Source organism: Talaromyces atroroseus, assembly GCF_001907595.1.
Source record: "Talaromyces atroroseus strain IBT 11181 chromosome Unknown scaffold_1, whole genome shotgun sequence".
Taxonomy (NCBI): Eukaryota; Fungi; Ascomycota; class Eurotiomycetes; order Eurotiales; family Trichocomaceae; genus Talaromyces; species Talaromyces atroroseus.
In genome coordinates this window covers 755261-771174 of record NW_017971433.1, presented here as the reverse complement: position 1 = coordinate 771174, position 15914 = coordinate 755261, and the positions used below count along the sequence as shown (strand labels likewise).

Here is a 15914-nt window from a genome sequence, read left to right as displayed (position 1 = left end):
TCTCACTTCATCAAAAGTCCAACGGCCCATGGGACACTTAAACCTCGCAGATCACCGTAATGCTGACCAACTCCCAAAAACACAATAGGGATGCCGGTAGCATGCACCATACCCACGAGCGTTCCCACCATGTCGCCCACAGTGTCGCATTTACTAATGATAAAGCCATCGAGATTGCGCCCGGGTCCAAAAGCCTGGTTGAAGTTCCGAGCCTGCATCACACTATCCGTACCAACCAGGGCTTCGCCAACCATGAAAATCTTGTCCGGGTTGGCGAATTTGGCGAATTTCTCCAACGAGGACATCAGACGTTGATCATTGTGTCGGCGTCCTGCAGTATCGATCAAAACGACATCAAACTGGTTTGCGGCCGCGTAAGTGACGGCGTCTTTGGCGACGTTGGCGGCATCTTTGCCATATCCTTTCTCGTAAAGTTCAACCTGCCCAATGTTCTCTCTGGCACTCAGTTCTGTCAAATTTCTCACGTGCACACGCAGTTGTTCAACAGCACCGGATCGAAAGGTATCACAGGCAGCTACCAATACGCGATAGTTGTTCTGTAACAAAAAGAAGCAGATCTTGCTCAAGTTCGTCGACTTCCCAACACCATTAACGCCAACAATGGAGATGACGTAAGGACGCGATGTTTGCCCTTTAACAGTGGGTGCGGTAACAGCTTGAATCTCATGTAGCATGTCTAAAGATGATGTCGGCGTGAGAATCTTCCGTAGAGAAGCTTCTGTAGCGTCTCGCAACGCGGCATCGACACTTTGGAAATTTCCCGTTTTCTTTCCGACAAGCTCCTGCTTCACCCCCTCGCATAATCGTAGAGCTGCTTCACGCGGAACATTCTTCTTCATAAGGTGGTCTTCCATGGCCTTCAAAGGTTTCTCCAGATCTTCCGCTGACAAAGTCTTCCCACCCACGATGTTGCGGAAAAGCCCGCCAATGGCACTGAAGCTCGACCCGACAAGACCACTGGCCCCATTAGCTTTGGCCTTCTCAGCATCCGCCTTATCTAGAATCGAATGGACTTCATCACCCAAGTCCTTCAGGACGAATTGTCCCTTGGCGGTCTTTCGACCCCAGGTATCATGGGCCACAGCTTCCACTATCGGCGCCGATACATGTTCATCGGTGGCAGCAGCCGAATAATCTAGATTGACTCCATCATCCTCATCCGCAAATCCGTCATCTGTCCATTTTCGAGCCTTCTTCTCCTTTGAAGGCTTTCCCTTCCGCACGCTTTCATCTCCCGAGGAGACATTGGCACTCGCATTGGCAGCTTTGCGGGCGCGTCGAGACACCCGGCCTGCTGGGCCGGATTTGGCTGTAATGATATGGCTTGCGGAGGGGGTCGCAGATCTCGAGGATTGCGGTGTAGCGACTGGCGAGCTCTCGTTGGAAGTCGCCGCCGCCAGATGCGCAGCCTGTTGCTGCGCTATGTGTTTGTTATTAGGTGATACATAGAAGAGACAAAGGAGGAAGCGTACCTATGAGAAGGGAAGGCTCAGGTGGTGGTGGAGGGCCTCCATTATCTGACGAGACAAGGGGGTTCTTTTTGCCGTCCTCGTATGAGCCAGCGTACTCATCAATAGATGGGTCGGCTGTATCCTCCAACTCGCGGACTTGTTGGTCAAAATACTTGTCAAATGGATATTCGTGTATCCTCGCCCTGGCGGACTTCAACTGGTCCTTGTAAATATCCGCAAAAATGATCGCAATATTGTCCAGCAGTTTGTCTACCCAGCTAAGATGGAGAAGCGACTGATAGACGGCCTAGTAGATCAAGCGATTAATGTTAGGCGCATGTTCATACGATGAGACAAGACAAGCTTGACAACATACCACGAACATGAGCCCCAGATCCTTTGCGCGTCTCCATTTCAACGTATATTTTTCCTTCTTGAATGCCGTTGACACGCCGTCCGTTGGGACAACCTTTTCCTCAATGAAAACTTCACTGATAAGACTGTTGACGATGTGCGAGCCCACCGGGGCATAAGACCGGGACCAAAGCACCACGCCGGAGGTGGTGATGATTTCGAATGCGTCCAACATTTTGTGATACTGGCCTGAGTTAAGATCTGGAGCGCAAGTGCTGACAGTTCGTGAATGGGTGGCGGGGAGCTTCTGCAGCGGGCAGTCGCAGGGCAAGCTCACGGGCCACGTATTTAGCGTACCACAGCCGCATCTGCGGCGTCAATTTATACTCAAGTTGCTTGTTGACACATAACCCTTCGGACTTTCGTTTCATCACCCTCCAGCCAGACAGCGCCAAAAGGGCTGCATCGCCAGGTCTGCACTCGTTATATATCTTCTACTCTGTTCCGCCCTCTATCCAAGAAACCCTCAAGCGTCGTCAAAATGCAGAGGTCGCCATTCGCTCCTGTACCAGCACAGTCTCCTCCACTTCACCATCCTGTACCGCAGCATGTGTCGACAGTCCCTATGATGCGCTCGCCGCCACCGCCGACTTCTCAATCACATCATTCAGGATATGATAATCCCTATCAGCCAGCCCCTGCCCAGGGGGGTAGCGGCACCTTTGCGCCCAATTTTGGAGGCTTTATGACCGATCCAACGGCCCAAATGGGGTTCCAAGTTGGCAAGACAGCGATGATGGCAGGTCAGGAATACATGGAACAAAATGTAGGGCACCAGAAAAAATGTTCAATGCAAGTATGACGTATAATGCTTGAGTTCTGACTTGATTGTGGGCAGTTCAACCGTTATGTTTCGATTCCGGCGCTTAAACACTACTTCAATGTATCCAATTCATACGTTTTGAGAAAAATCTCCCTCGTGTTATTCCCTTGGTATCACAAGCCTTGGTCACGACAGCAAACTCGGATGGCCACTGCGGGACCCGATGGTCAATTGCAACAGCAACATTATGCCTCTGTTTTCCTTCCCCCGCGTGACGATCTAAATTCGCCTGATATGTATATACCTACTATGGCGTTCGTTACGTATATTTTGCTCTGCACTGTCATGGCTGGGCTACGTGGCAGCTTCCATCCTGAACTATTAGGCTCTATAACCACCACGGCTTTGGCTGTTGTGGTATTCGAGATCCTATGTTTGAAGGTAGCCATGTACATTCTCAGCATCAGCAATGATTCTCAATTACTGGATTTAGTAGCCTACTCCGGTTACAAATTTGTTGGAATCATCGTCACCTTATTGGGTGCCGGTATCATCACTCCGGGACGAGGAACTGCCAGCTGGGTAGGCTGGGTGGTATTCATCTATACTTTCCTTGCTAATGCATTTTTCTTGGTATGTTTTCCCGCTGTAAAACAGCAAGAGGGGCAGTCTGCTAACAAAAATCTTCTCAATTTCAAAGCTCCGATCGCTGAAATATGTTCTACTTCCCGACTCAACCGGCGATGTGCCAATGCGTGCAGGAACCATGCACACTGTCGCCCGTTCCCAGCGCAATCGCCGGACGCAGTTCCTCTTCATATATTCCTACGTCGTCCAATTCATCTTCATGTGGGTTCTCTCAAGAGAAGGGCCACCTGCTTCAAAAGCAGCTGCATCCTGAGTGGGCACTCTTATTTTCACAATTCGATTTATACTCGTGATATCCGATTGGGATATCGCGTTGTTCTCCTTTTAGAAGTGGGTGCGAAAAGGCAAAAGTGGTCTTATATTTAGGAATGTATGAAATATGCATCGGAATTAGCTTGTAGAACTGCTTTAATGTGACCATGATATAAATTTCAGCTTGCTCACTTGTCGTTTTGAAACTAGATTCATCCGCTGATCTACCGCTAAGCCTTTGGTAAGGATACATAGTGTCTTCTAGTACGAGATGGAAGCTACTGCTACAGTGATAATCAATGCAGTGAAAAGACGATACACCGCAAACATGTAATATTTTTATTAACCAAAAGTTAATCCTCTTACAACCATGTCGAAAATATCGCTCATCGAAGAAATACCTGCCATGCGATATGTTAGATTCGTGACACAACAAGGCATGAATTGAAAGAAATTGATGAATAAGGTCCTCAGAGATCTTGGTGATTAAGGTGATATCAACCGCCAAAGGCGTCAATTACTATCTAGGCATGATAAGGTGTAATCATCGGAGACGACGAAAGAAAGACGGTTGTGAACGTACTTATTCGGACGTCCTACAAGAGGGCTGAGTGAAATCTCGTCATAACACAACATGTCGTTTCCTTGTTGTGGTAATAGTAGAGCCATCGTCAACTATACTACGCATGCGACGTTAGTCAAGCTGCACCAAGAACACGGTCGTAGAGATAAAAGCAATGAGAAGAACGAATGCAAGTCAGAATATGTAAGAAATTGAATATCATACTCCAGGCCTGTATCGAAACTCCGGCGAGAGCTTCACAGAACCCGGGTCAATCGCAAATTACCGCATCATGTAGCCAAATAATGAAAGAGGGAATGATCAAAAGTGGTAGTAGTGATGACACTTACCATTCCATCCAATGGCCCATTGCACATGAAAAAACGGCCAAGTGCAATGGGCCGGTTGTTGAGATATCTTCGCATCCGATGGTTGTCGACAGAACAAAAGAGAGAAAAGTTGTTTGTTTAGCAGAAGAAAAAAGTCACGCTTCAATCGGCACGGAAAATATCGCTTGCCGGCTAGAGACGCACTAGCCCAAAGCGGCAAGCAAGCAGCCCTAGCGAGTTTGCGCGCATCGCCGCCCGCACACAACATTTATGGGCCGCTGATTGGCTAACCCTAAGCGAGACTTCATTGTGGGCTCCCTCTCTCCCATCAGCCGAAATTCGCGATCCTACTGAGTGTCTCCGAAAGACTTCAAGCAACGTTCTACTCGACAACAATTATCACCGCCGCACAAACGGAGTTGTCGACCGTGAGTCTCTCGCTATCCACACATTCGCACCCACATATATACACACACACACATATATATACACCTTCTCTGTCTTTACGAAAACTGGGACTCTTGCCATTATCGCCAAAACACAAAAGATTACCAAGTCGCTAACTTGCATATTTTCTCACTTCCAGACAGTCTTCGCCATGGCCGCCAACATCGATATCAAAGCCACGTCATGGAAACTCGTGGAGGTCGGCCGTGTGGTCCTTATCCGCTCAGGACCATACACGGGCAAGCTGGCCACCATTGTTGAGATCATCGACCACAAGCGGGTATGTTTAATTCATTTCTCGATCACGCGATTACGAAGTCGACGATGGAAGAATGCTAGGGAAACCTGGGTGCTGTGTTATTAAGGGTGGCTAACCGGAATTGAATTCGAATAGGTGCTTGTCGACGGTCCTTCAACCCAAGAAGAGAAGATTGTTCCTCGCCACGCCCTCGCTCTGTCCCACGCTACCCTCACTCCTTTCGTCATTCCTAAGCTTCCTCGCGCTGCCGGTACTGGCCCCGTCCGCAAGCTGTGGGAGAAGGAGGGAATCGACAGCAAGTTCGCCTCAAGCAGCTGGGCCAAGAAGAACGCTCAGGCTGAGCGACGAAAGAACTTGACCGACTTTGAGCGCTTCAAGGTCTTGAGATTGAAGAAACAGGTACGTAGATATTTGTTTGCATTCGGCCTTGGATAGGTCCAAGAGAAAAAGGACAACTGGCGGAGACGACTGCGAGTCGTTCTAGAACATACACTGACTTGGTTTCCAACAGACCCGTTACGAAGTTCAGAAGGCCCACGCCAAGATCAGGGCCTCTGCTTAAGTGTTGCATAGGAGATATAAACGGGGAGATGTTTTTTTAGGTGGTTTTCCAAAATGGCTGGAGTTCATGTGATCATGCGCTGTGTTGCATTATAATTTTTTACAGCGACAGTCCATATTATTGAAGGAAAAAAACAACAAAACTTCTGATATCCGGACGAGAGTCCTACCTGTGTCATGAGATATTTCTTTCCTACACGGCAGGAAAAGGACATGCCGCTTTCATCTTGAAATTACAGAGTAACGAAAATGAAAAGTAATATCAGGACGAAGAAAATCCTACATTCTTCACCAAGCTTTTTTGAAAGTGAACGTAGATCGTAGTAATATCATAAACTACGTAGTTAATATGTAGTCTGCGTGTAGTTAGTTAGCGGGAGGCTGACAAGAGGGCTTCGGCTAGCCCACTTAACTCTTTTCGGCAAGATACGCATCGGCCCTCTTGAGGAATTCACACAGCTTGCACTTCAACACCACCAACGAACAACAAAATTGCACATCGCGCCACCCAGCATTCAGCAACGCCCAGGTACGTCAAATATCGCTTTTATAATTCCCAATTGTGCCAGCCTGCAATTTCTATCCCGCACGACTCGTGGATTTTAGGGAGAGTCGAACAGTCCCACTACGCTTCCAACCCGCAACTGCTTTTGCTCAGGCAGATGTAGATTAACGTCGAATAATCGCTAAAGAGATCGCGCAGAGAGTGCTGACTGGATTATTCTTTGTGTCACTCTATTTAGGAGTCTGAAAACTGAATATTCATTATGGCGAACCCAAGAGTCGAGGAACTTCCCGAGGACGACGTCCCCAAGGCCGGTGTTGAGGACGCTGGCGACAGCTCCGACTCTGAAGCTGGCGAGGAGCCCACCATCCCCGGCGGAGCTGCCGTTACCATTCACTCTCGCAACGAGAAGAAGGCTCGCAAAGCCATTGCCAAGCTTGGCTTGAAGCACGTCCCTGGCATTACCCGTGTCACTCTCCGCCGACCCAAGAACGTAAGTGCTGAACAAGAGATATATCCTGTGTTGGTGAAACGGACTGGGGTCTACGGATGAACTTGGAGGAGGCTTGAGCTTCACAACTGGCAGATGGATAAAAGGGCTAACTAACATGCACTGGCAATAGATCCTCTTCGTCATCAACCAGCCTGATGTCTACCGCTCTCCTTCCTCAAACACCTGGATGTACGTATTACATATTCATTTAAGGTTTTGTCTGGGAAGGAAGAGAATGTTTACAATCTATTTAGCATCTTCGGTGAGGCCAAGATCGAAGACTTGAACGCCCAGTCCCAGGTCAACGCTGCCCAGCAGCTTGCCGCCGCCGAACAAGCCGCCAACGCTGACGCACACGCCGGTCACGACCACTCCCACGACGGCAAGGGCAAGGCCTCCGAGACTGACGACAAGAAGGAAGAAGAGGAGGACGATGGAGAGGAAGTCGATGACTCTGGTCTGGAGGCCAAGGACATTGAGCTCGTCATGGCTCAAGCCAATGTTTCCCGAAAGAAGGCTGTCAAGGCTCTTAAAGAGAACGACAACGATATCGTCAACTCCATTATGGCGCTCAGCATATGATGTTAGCGTAGTGAACGTTTGTTTTTGTTAAGAAAAAAAAAAAATCCCAAAAGATGGAAATAAGCCTGTCAATTTAGCGGGTTTATGATTTTTTTCAATTTACGGAGAGCTAGGGTGAGGATTCTATCTTCACATTGTAAATCAAAGCAGCCATGACATAGCTTTTCAATTTTCTCCATCTGCTCATTGTAAGAGTAAACATATGTTAATAACGGCCTCTTCGTATTAGATGCTGCCATGCGTGCAGCCTTTTTCCCGGCTTTCGGCGGACGTGGTCACGTGATGTCTTCGGCAAAGAACAACAACCTCCTCAACGTTCCGGCAGCGTCAAGTTTGCACCGCAAGGCTCCTTTCTCCGCTCATTAAACCACCACTCACAATCGCAATGGCCGCCCCAGTAAGTTGACCAGCCCAGCTCAATTGTGTCGTTCGTTTTCAATGAGGGTTCCAATTTCCCCGACCGCGCGTGTGAGAACTAACTCCAAACCAAAACAGCGTAGCGCCGCTCTCAAAATCGACTGGACCAAGGTCACCAGCTCGCTGGGCCTCCGTGGCCAGACCGCCGCGTCGCTGCAGGCTTTCAAGAAGCGTAACGACGATGCCCGCCGCAAGGTTACCGTTCTTTCGGAGCAGCCCCAGACCATCGACTTCTCGTTCTACCGCAAGACGCTGAAGAACCAGGCCGTCGTCGACGAGATCGAGAACCACTTCAAGACCTTCAAGCCCGCTTCTTACGACGTCAACCGCCAGCTCAAGGCCATCGAGGCCTTTGAGGCCCAGGCTATCAAGAGCGCTGAGGAGACCAAGGGCCGCGTTGAGGCTGAGTTGGTCAACTTGCAGAAGACCTTGCAGAACATTGAAACTGCCCGACCATTCGACGAGCTCACAGTTGTATGTTCATCTCCATTCATTTTCTTTCTTCTCTATATGTGTGTTTGACATTCATTGACGTTATGTGACTGCAGGACGAGGTTGCTACCGCCCAGCCCGAGATCGACGAGAAGACCGCCTCACTTGTGTCCAAGGGCAAATGGATGCCAGCTGGATACAAGGAACGATTCGGCGACCTTTCCATTGTTTAAATTGACGGGTCCTTTGTTCTTTTTCTTATGTCCAGTCTAGCATTTTCAAAGTGGCTTTTCTATCGTGCTTGGTCGTCACAGTTTCGAAGCGAGCGGGGGATGGGGCATGATATACTAGTCAATTCTGTATAGAAACAACCCACATTGTTCAATTAGATGCTTTCTCCTGAAACCTAAAGTCCCTGAGTGTCAAGTTTAGTGGCATTCATCCTCTCTGAAGCTGTTAGCACCCCGAGACAGCTTACCAATGTATTCATTCCCTTTGTTATCTTATTATCTAGTCTCCTCTATTCTACTCCCCGTAGGAAAGTATATCGGTAATAGGCTTCTTCGGGGGATTATCAAATATTTAAGTCTCTGTGAATAGAATGACAGGAGCTTTTTAGGAATATCAGAACCCTCGACTTAGGTAGGGCATGCGCACAACTCCGGGAACAGCGTCCAAAATCAGTATACACTTAAGCCGGCTTACGACTCTGGACACAATCCAAACCGAAAACATGTCCAGGCATCACTAGTAAGCTTGCGAATGATCTGTGTGCATCCATCGACGCCAGATCCCCGAGACGAGTCTGGCAGGCCGGGGACTAGTAGATCGACCACAACAACGCAGGTCGTTAGCAAAGACTAGCAAAGATCGAGGCTGGCAACGAGAAAAAAGAAACGAAAGTCGAAAATCAGACAGCATTGATAAACATTGACATATTCTTTGGCACATGCCAAGTTGCGAGGAGCGGAAGCATGCATGCATGCGTTGTGACATGTCACCAGGCGAAACCTGGAAGTTGAAGGCGAGCGAGTGCTGCTGCTGCATGTACTAACGACTATCATTAGGCTCCGGACTTGCTACCTGATCCTGATCCTGATCCATTACCTTCAGAGCGGAAAGCAAGCTGTGCTGTGTCAGACCTCAGTGAATGGCATTGTCGTTATTGTTTTTGTATTGTGTATGTATGCACGAATCATGTCCCGCGACGAATGACGGGGGATTTTCTAACCGCCGAGATGTTGCTCTTCTCTGTCCACAACAGTCGTCCTGGCGTGTGCATGCATCTGCCCGACGGATCGACCATGCCAAAGGTCATTAGCGTCGGGGAGGATGAGGTCGTATTTGATGATTACTTCCTTGCTTCGTCGAAGCTCTCTCGACATGAGGACCCGTGAGCTTGGGAACCAATGCCCGGACTGGGTTACATGCATGCAGCATTCATTGTACAACGTCCGCGCAAGAGAGATCGGTCCATCTCAGGATTGGGCGTGTGCGAGGTAAGCGGCTTGTCTTCGTGCGAAAAAAACAAAATTTGACACTATCGCAACTAGTGTAATCAAGAGGTCCTCTAGTTTATAAGCTATAGGGCCCCCTCCTCACCGGTGTCTCTGGTTCCTCCGGCAAGTCATTCGATACACATATCGTCGGCTATATCGCCATCATTGCCTCTATATCTAGGGGCCATAGATATCTATCCTCTATATCTCTACTCCGGCTGGTCGACGTCGAGCCAGATCGGATCGCCGGACCGGCCGAGTCTATCCGCTCGCTCGGGTCCGTCCACCGGTATACGAGCAAATTACCAGAATTACACAAGCGCTCGTTGCTTTTTCTTCCCTGTCTGTCTGTCTGTCTGTCTCCCGCCCAAACCCCGCGACGACAGGGATATTCCTTAGCAGACCGGGGTCTTCAGCTTAGTCTCCCCACCCTCTCTCCAACATACATAGTCATACATATCCATCCATCCATCCAATTTGGTCGTGCAGTAAGTCAGTCCACGCGCGTTTGCCACCGGCGCATTTGACTCTCCAGCTATCATATGTCCTGTTGGCCTGACATGAAGCGCTAACTGTGTTGATATTTAGAACGCATTTGATTTGGCGGGGAAGTTCTATCTATATCTATATATAGATATAGATATACCTTAACCTTGCAGTCAGTCGCTACCATCATCCACATTCATATGAAAACAAGTCACTCTCTTCGCGTCACCGCAAATAAGAAGAACTGGCTGTCATGCTGTCAGCCCTTTGGCTTCTCCAAACCCAGACTGGAATCGCCGTGCATAAAGATACGGCATGCGTCGATAGCACCAAGTCCCTTGAATGCAACCGGACTAGAGAACCCGACTGGAGAACAACAGCATCCAGTCAGTGAGCGAGCGGGCGTGTGAATGGAGCGAGCCTCGTCGAGCCTGGGGCCATCGGACGGAGGCTCATCGTCTTCACTGTCCGGCACCATATCAGCACCGCGGCCACAACGCTGCACACTCGAGTCACTTCCCGCAGAGCTTATCGAAAAGATCTTTTTCCACAGTTTAGAAATCAACCTGCCCCGAGCATCATGGCACATTGCCCGCATCCTCTCCAAACCCATCATATATAAGTGGTTGGTTCGCGTAGCCTTCAGCAGCTCCAATACTAGCTCCAAACATGACTTTTTCACCCCGGACTTTCTCCCACCGCCACTGACCTACTGGGCCGTCTCGCCCTCCGAGCGCACCCATCTGCAGACGACCATTCTCGAGTGCCGATGGTGCACGTTGCAATTGATCCGACAATGCCAACAGGATTACGTGAAGCAGATTATTCGGCAGAAATGCAAAGACCTGGTCTTCTCGGACCGGGACCAGCAGATACTCGACAACATTGACCAGTGGTTCTCGCGTCCGATGGAGTTTGACTTGGCTGTGCATGGACGTCGCGGTAGCGGTGATTTAGTGATGAAAGCAAAGAAAAAGCATACCCCAGCAGCACCGGCAACAACGGCAACATCAACAGCAGCAGAGACTACACCAACGGCCGCGCCAGTAACAACATTCTCAGACGTACGAATCTCATTCTGGATCCATTTCGGAGCCGTCCAGATCGGCGAACCCAGCCCCGTCTCCTACGAAATCGACCAATTCCGTCTCCCCTGCGCGCCTTCGCTCGACGAGCGACCACGCATGCCCAACAAACTCCTCCGCCCGCCGTGGACCGCCGAAAAACTCGAGTTCCTTCTCCTCCTCTCGCAAGAAGCCTGGATCGACGAAGACACGCACAGCAGCGACCGTTCACACCTCGTCTTGCGCCAACTCATCCGCGACCGCGACTACCTCACCTTCGAGAAACTGCTGTACATGAACGTGGTTAGCAAGAACTACAGCTATCCGCAAAATTGGCCCGTGAAGACGCGCCATTTCCGCGCCGCTGTCAAATATGCCCGTGGCAGGAATGATCCATTTGTGAGGTTGTTGTATCATCAGAGATGGCATGTATTGGGGGAAAGAGAGAGGGATGTTAAGGCTGAGGTACTGAATAATCTGGATGTTTCGGCGAGGAGGCTGAATTTTGAGTGATTTTAGTTGTTTCGCCTTTCAACTAGATATATTACCTAGGTTTACATGTTTACACCATACATCTAAATATAAATTTCATCATAGCTATGCCAATATCAATGAGACTTTAGAGTCTTTCGAGAATCAAGTAATTTACTTAACCGGATATGATGGCTATTGCTGTTGTATTTCTATGCCTTTAGCACTATTGTATCTCATGACATATTATAGAACATCATCAACCACGCCACGTCTTCGATACATCAAACGACATTTTCTGTATCCAGCTCTGCGTCAACTCATCGCGACTGCTGCCAATACAGACTTCATCGAGAAACCGTCGCCCCATCTCGTGACTGTGCGAATTTATGGCCCCGTAATAGAACAATGCCTTTTCACTGGGGTTTTCCCGCGCTTCGTCAACATACCGTGGCAGTTCGATCATGAAATCTAGTAACCAGCGGCCAAATGCTGCGGTATCTTCCTGTGGTGTCTTTCTCTGTCTTGCTCTCCGTCTAATTGTCCCGTCATATTCAAGGTTATCGTCGTCGCTTTCGTCATCGTCGCTTTCGGAAAGGGACAGTTCAGATACAGGCGTTGCAGTAGACAGCTCCATTGCCCATTGCGTTATCTCGGAGGAATCAGACGGCATGCTCTCTGCATTACAGCGCAGAAGCAGTTTGAAAAAGGGCAACGCTTCAAAAATGGGCATTTGCACTACTCGAAGGAAATATTCGCCTGGAATTGCGAAATACTCGCCGACGCCCTGGCTAGCATTTAATGCGGCAGATCCCGTTTCAAGCCTTCGACGAGTGAAGAATTCGTCAACCTTCAGCAGAGAAGTAAGAGCGCGCGCATTCTGAGTGTCGAGTGCGGTTTTTATGCCTGCTTGCAAGGCGGGTCGAGAGAACAACATGTCATGCCCAGTGCCGTCGAAACCGTATTCATGACGAAATATTTCGAGAAGGTCGATGTCTTCATCTTCAAACGAGAACGTCCTATCGTGTCCACTGCGACGACCACGCAGCAAATAATCCGGAATAACTCGCACGTTGAGCACACGATGGACGTCTCGAACGCTCGCTTCGGCGCAGTTGATGCTCACCGATACCAGCGGGGTTATGGACATGTAATATGTTTTCCCATTTGGTGCATTTCCCCGAAACAACACGCTGGAAGCAGGGGGGACATCCTCGATAGCGCCGCCACCTCGACGAAGCTGCAATAATTCATCCAAAGACGCTTGCTGCACAGGATCCGAGATAGTAATGTTTGCACCGACCCAATGTCTTTGAATGACCATCTGCATCAGTGCTGGAAGCTGGTCTTGTATGCATTGTTTGGTACACCATCTGCATTTAAGTATTGTGGACTGCAGGTACACTCGTTCCGCGTCGTCAAGCCGCATGGTGTCGTAATCAGCAGGCTTCAGGGCCTCGGCGATCTTCTCCCGTGCACTTTCATTCTGAAGAACGCCTACCACCCCGTTTGACGATGACGATGGACCAGGAAAATCATTGCGGAAAAAGGCGAGTCGGATTAAGGTACGATAGATTCGTTGACTCGACACCGCTGCGGCCAAGTAGGGTGACGCTCGGCAAAAATTCGTCTCCAGTGCATAGAGGAAGATTTTCTCCAGCAGCTCAACAGGTAGCTTCTCAAGGGAGGAAGAAGCATTTCCGCGTCGTGCTTGGGCTGTTTCCAGCAACGAGCTTGAAGAGGCCTCTACGTTATCATCGTGATATTTGCGCTTCGATAGGCGCGCGGCTTTGCGGGCGGCCAGCTCAGCGAAGGAAAGCAGCGGGCGCCCTGGACGGCGTTTCTTGGTGGATACGCCATTGTGGGAATCTGTGGTGTTTTGGCTGTTGGGCCCTGCGATGCTCGTCGTGTTTGTCTCTGGACGAGACCGAGGCGGCATCATGTGAGCAACAACGATGCACGGAAGGCTTTCATTACATACCGTGTATAGTTAGTCTTCCCAAGCCAAGGGTATGTTAACCACATCTCTAAGAAGTAGCAGGCTTTTGATATTCCTAATATAGCGCTCTGCAAAAAATGGCCCAATATGTATCCGTATTGCCAAGACACTAGTGTTTTGGAGGATCCGCAACCCACTGTATGACTATGTTTAGACGAGCCAATCGGAACGCAACGAGCGTGTCGCCGACTTGCTCTGTTTATCAGTCCCTCACATATGCCAGCCTCAACCTCTGCATCTTCTCTTCGTTTCACACTAGATTACTTCGTACTCATTCACCATTCCAGCTCCCGAGCGGCCAACATGAGCAGTACTGAAACGGCATTGTCACTATCCCACACTAATGCGGCACAATGGAATAGAGAGCTTATGGTCGAATTTTAGGCCGCGTTGGAGAGGAATCCAGCTGCGGACCTGATGTCAATGTTTTCTGAATCTTACCTCTACGAACATCGAAACGCTCAATACAGTCAACTGTCGTATGCTGCGAATATCAATGTTCGCGTAATAGACGATCTTCAAGACACTCTGAAGCACGAACCAGAAGTCGATCTGCTCTCAATTTTCCCGAAGAACTACTCTCGCAGAATCAAAATGGCACTTGGACCAAAGCTTGTTTCAAATGGAGAAGAAACGGAAGGGGAAAACGCGCCTGAATTCAGAACGCGCCTTGATCTCGCGGTGAGTGCTACGATTGTTTATCCCTTATCTGAGACAGTGATCGCTTTGCTTTCGCAGTGTTCCAGGCCGGAGGACAAGTTGATCAGTGATGAGAACTCGCTTGTGGTTCCTTGAAAAAGCTGATTTGGGATTCACCAAAACTCTAGGAAAGTCCTGTAAGAGGCGTGGTGGTTAGATGCGACAAGGACATTGTTGCCAAACTCGTGACAGGAAATGAGGATTACACGGAGTACACCAGCATGCAATTTCTTATGAACCGGGCACCTGATATTCCTGCTCCGAGGCCCCATGGACTGGTAGCATTCGGTCCCTTTCGCATCATATTCATGTCATACATTCCTGGCACAACTTTGGCCCATGCATGGCCTAACCTGTCACACGAAGAGAAGCTCTCGATCAAACGCCAGCTGGATGAAAACTTCTACCGTCTAAGATAAATCCAACAAACTGACGGCAAAGCGCTTGGTGGAGTTTGTGGAGAAGGAGTCAAAAGAGCTTCGTGTTGATAAATGCGCTTTGTTCAAAGGTATTACGACAGCGAAAGGTTTCAACGATCTCCAGTTTTCTGCTCGTCACTATGGTAGTACCACTTATGTTAGGCTTCTCCGCTCATTTTTGGAAAACGATAATTCAAAATTTGCACATGGATCTGTGTTCACCCATGGGGATGTCAGCACTAGCAATATAATGGTGAAAAAGGAGCCCTGTCCCAGCGGCCAATATGTTGTGACTGGGATCATTTACTAGGAGGATAGTGGTTTCTATCCCTTTTACCACGAGTGCATTGCGTTGACACGTACTCTGAGCCTGGTGGATGAGGATGACTGGTATCTTTATCTACCAGACAGCATCTCACCGTTAAATTTTCCTGTGCGTTGGTTGGTCGATCGGCTTTGGCAGATGCATCTAAGGACTACATAAGTCACTACCTGACCTGAACTGAGACCCCGTAAGACGGAAGGTCCAGGTGAGATTTTCTAGGAAAGCGCTATAATGTGAGCTTTGCCTTTTTTGTCTCCCTTAATATGACAAACAAAGGAATGTCGGCTTCAGATATGGAAAAGGGAAGGCATTTTGGTTACCGCTTGGATACTCGAAGCACATACATGTGGTTTAGCTTTAGCTTTTCAGGTCGTCGCTTTGTGTCATGCCGGAGACATCATTAGAGTGATGCGTCCTCTTGTTATGTCGAAGATTCTTCGAAGTAGGAATATGTCCTTGACTGTTGGAGTTTTCCCAAAAGGGAAAGTTCCCCTGAAACGACTTTGCTCTTGGGTCCTGCGATGCTCCTCGATGTGTGACGAGCATCGTGCCCATCAGCAGATGCACGCGTGGAGAAAGTTACGCTGGTGCTCGCTTTCATTGGCTGGGAAAGCGCCCGGCACGTGGCCGAGATGATGTCACATGCAAGCGCGGACTAACCCAGCCCTAAACCCTCGTTTGATTGTCGAAAAGGGCAAGAGCCGCTTCGTGACGTCAACACTGCTGTGGCGTCCATTCTTCTTGATGGAAGATGACATCAACCATTGTAGACATAACGTCAATTAGCCTGGCACAGGCACAGCAAGGAAACCTGAT

At 49.1% G+C, this 15914-nt stretch overlaps 7 protein-coding genes across 7 annotated transcripts; 5 read left to right on the top strand and 2 right to left on the bottom strand.

The window, feature by feature from the left end:
* Nucleotides 1-2: 2 nt before the first annotated feature.
* Nucleotides 3-2061, bottom strand: UA08_01356 (hypothetical protein; the record flags this gene model as incomplete). Its single annotated transcript, XM_020261011.1, has 3 exons — nucleotides 3-1441; nucleotides 1494-1779; nucleotides 1849-2061. 3 exons carry the CDS (start codon nucleotides 2059-2061, stop codon nucleotides 3-5), a joined length of 1938 nt encoding a protein of 645 aa, XP_020123262.1.
* Nucleotides 2062-2367: 306 nt separating this feature from the next.
* Nucleotides 2368-3550, top strand: UA08_01355 (hypothetical protein; the record flags this gene model as incomplete). Its single annotated transcript, XM_020261010.1, has 3 exons — nucleotides 2368-2652; nucleotides 2725-3282; nucleotides 3350-3550. 3 exons carry the CDS (start codon nucleotides 2368-2370, stop codon nucleotides 3548-3550), a joined length of 1044 nt encoding a protein of 347 aa, XP_020123265.1.
* A 1488-nt stretch (nucleotides 3551-5038) lies between these two features.
* UA08_01354 (60S ribosomal protein L14-B) lies at nucleotides 5039-5708 on the top strand (the record flags this gene model as incomplete). The annotated part of the gene is made up of 3 exons (XM_020261009.1): nucleotides 5039-5167; nucleotides 5282-5545; nucleotides 5658-5708. The coding sequence occupies 3 exons, from the start codon at nucleotides 5039-5041 to the stop codon at nucleotides 5706-5708; spliced, it is 444 nt and encodes a 147-aa protein (XP_020123264.1).
* Nucleotides 5709-6474: 766 nt separating this feature from the next.
* Nucleotides 6475-7287, top strand: UA08_01353 (Nascent polypeptide-associated complex subunit alpha; the record flags this gene model as incomplete). Its single annotated transcript, XM_020261008.1, has 3 exons — nucleotides 6475-6705; nucleotides 6836-6894; nucleotides 6960-7287. 3 exons carry the CDS (start codon nucleotides 6475-6477, stop codon nucleotides 7285-7287), a joined length of 618 nt encoding a protein of 205 aa, XP_020123259.1.
* Nucleotides 7288-7672: 385 nt separating this feature from the next.
* UA08_01352 (ATP synthase subunit d, mitochondrial) lies at nucleotides 7673-8369 on the top strand (the record flags this gene model as incomplete). The annotated part of the gene is made up of 3 exons (XM_020261007.1): nucleotides 7673-7684; nucleotides 7783-8178; nucleotides 8253-8369. The coding sequence occupies 3 exons, from the start codon at nucleotides 7673-7675 to the stop codon at nucleotides 8367-8369; spliced, it is 525 nt and encodes a 174-aa protein (XP_020123258.1).
* A 2162-nt stretch (nucleotides 8370-10531) lies between these two features.
* Nucleotides 10532-11698, top strand: UA08_01351 (hypothetical protein; the record flags this gene model as incomplete). The annotated part of the gene is made up of 1 exon (XM_020261006.1): nucleotides 10532-11698. The coding sequence occupies one exon, from the start codon at nucleotides 10532-10534 to the stop codon at nucleotides 11696-11698; it is 1167 nt and encodes a 388-aa protein (XP_020123269.1).
* Nucleotides 11699-11915: 217 nt separating this feature from the next.
* On the bottom strand, nucleotides 11916-13595 carry UA08_01350 (hypothetical protein; the record flags this gene model as incomplete). The annotated part of the gene is made up of 1 exon (XM_020261005.1): nucleotides 11916-13595. The coding sequence occupies one exon, from the start codon at nucleotides 13593-13595 to the stop codon at nucleotides 11916-11918; it is 1680 nt and encodes a 559-aa protein (XP_020123268.1).
* Nucleotides 13596-15914: the final 2319 nt, after the last annotated feature.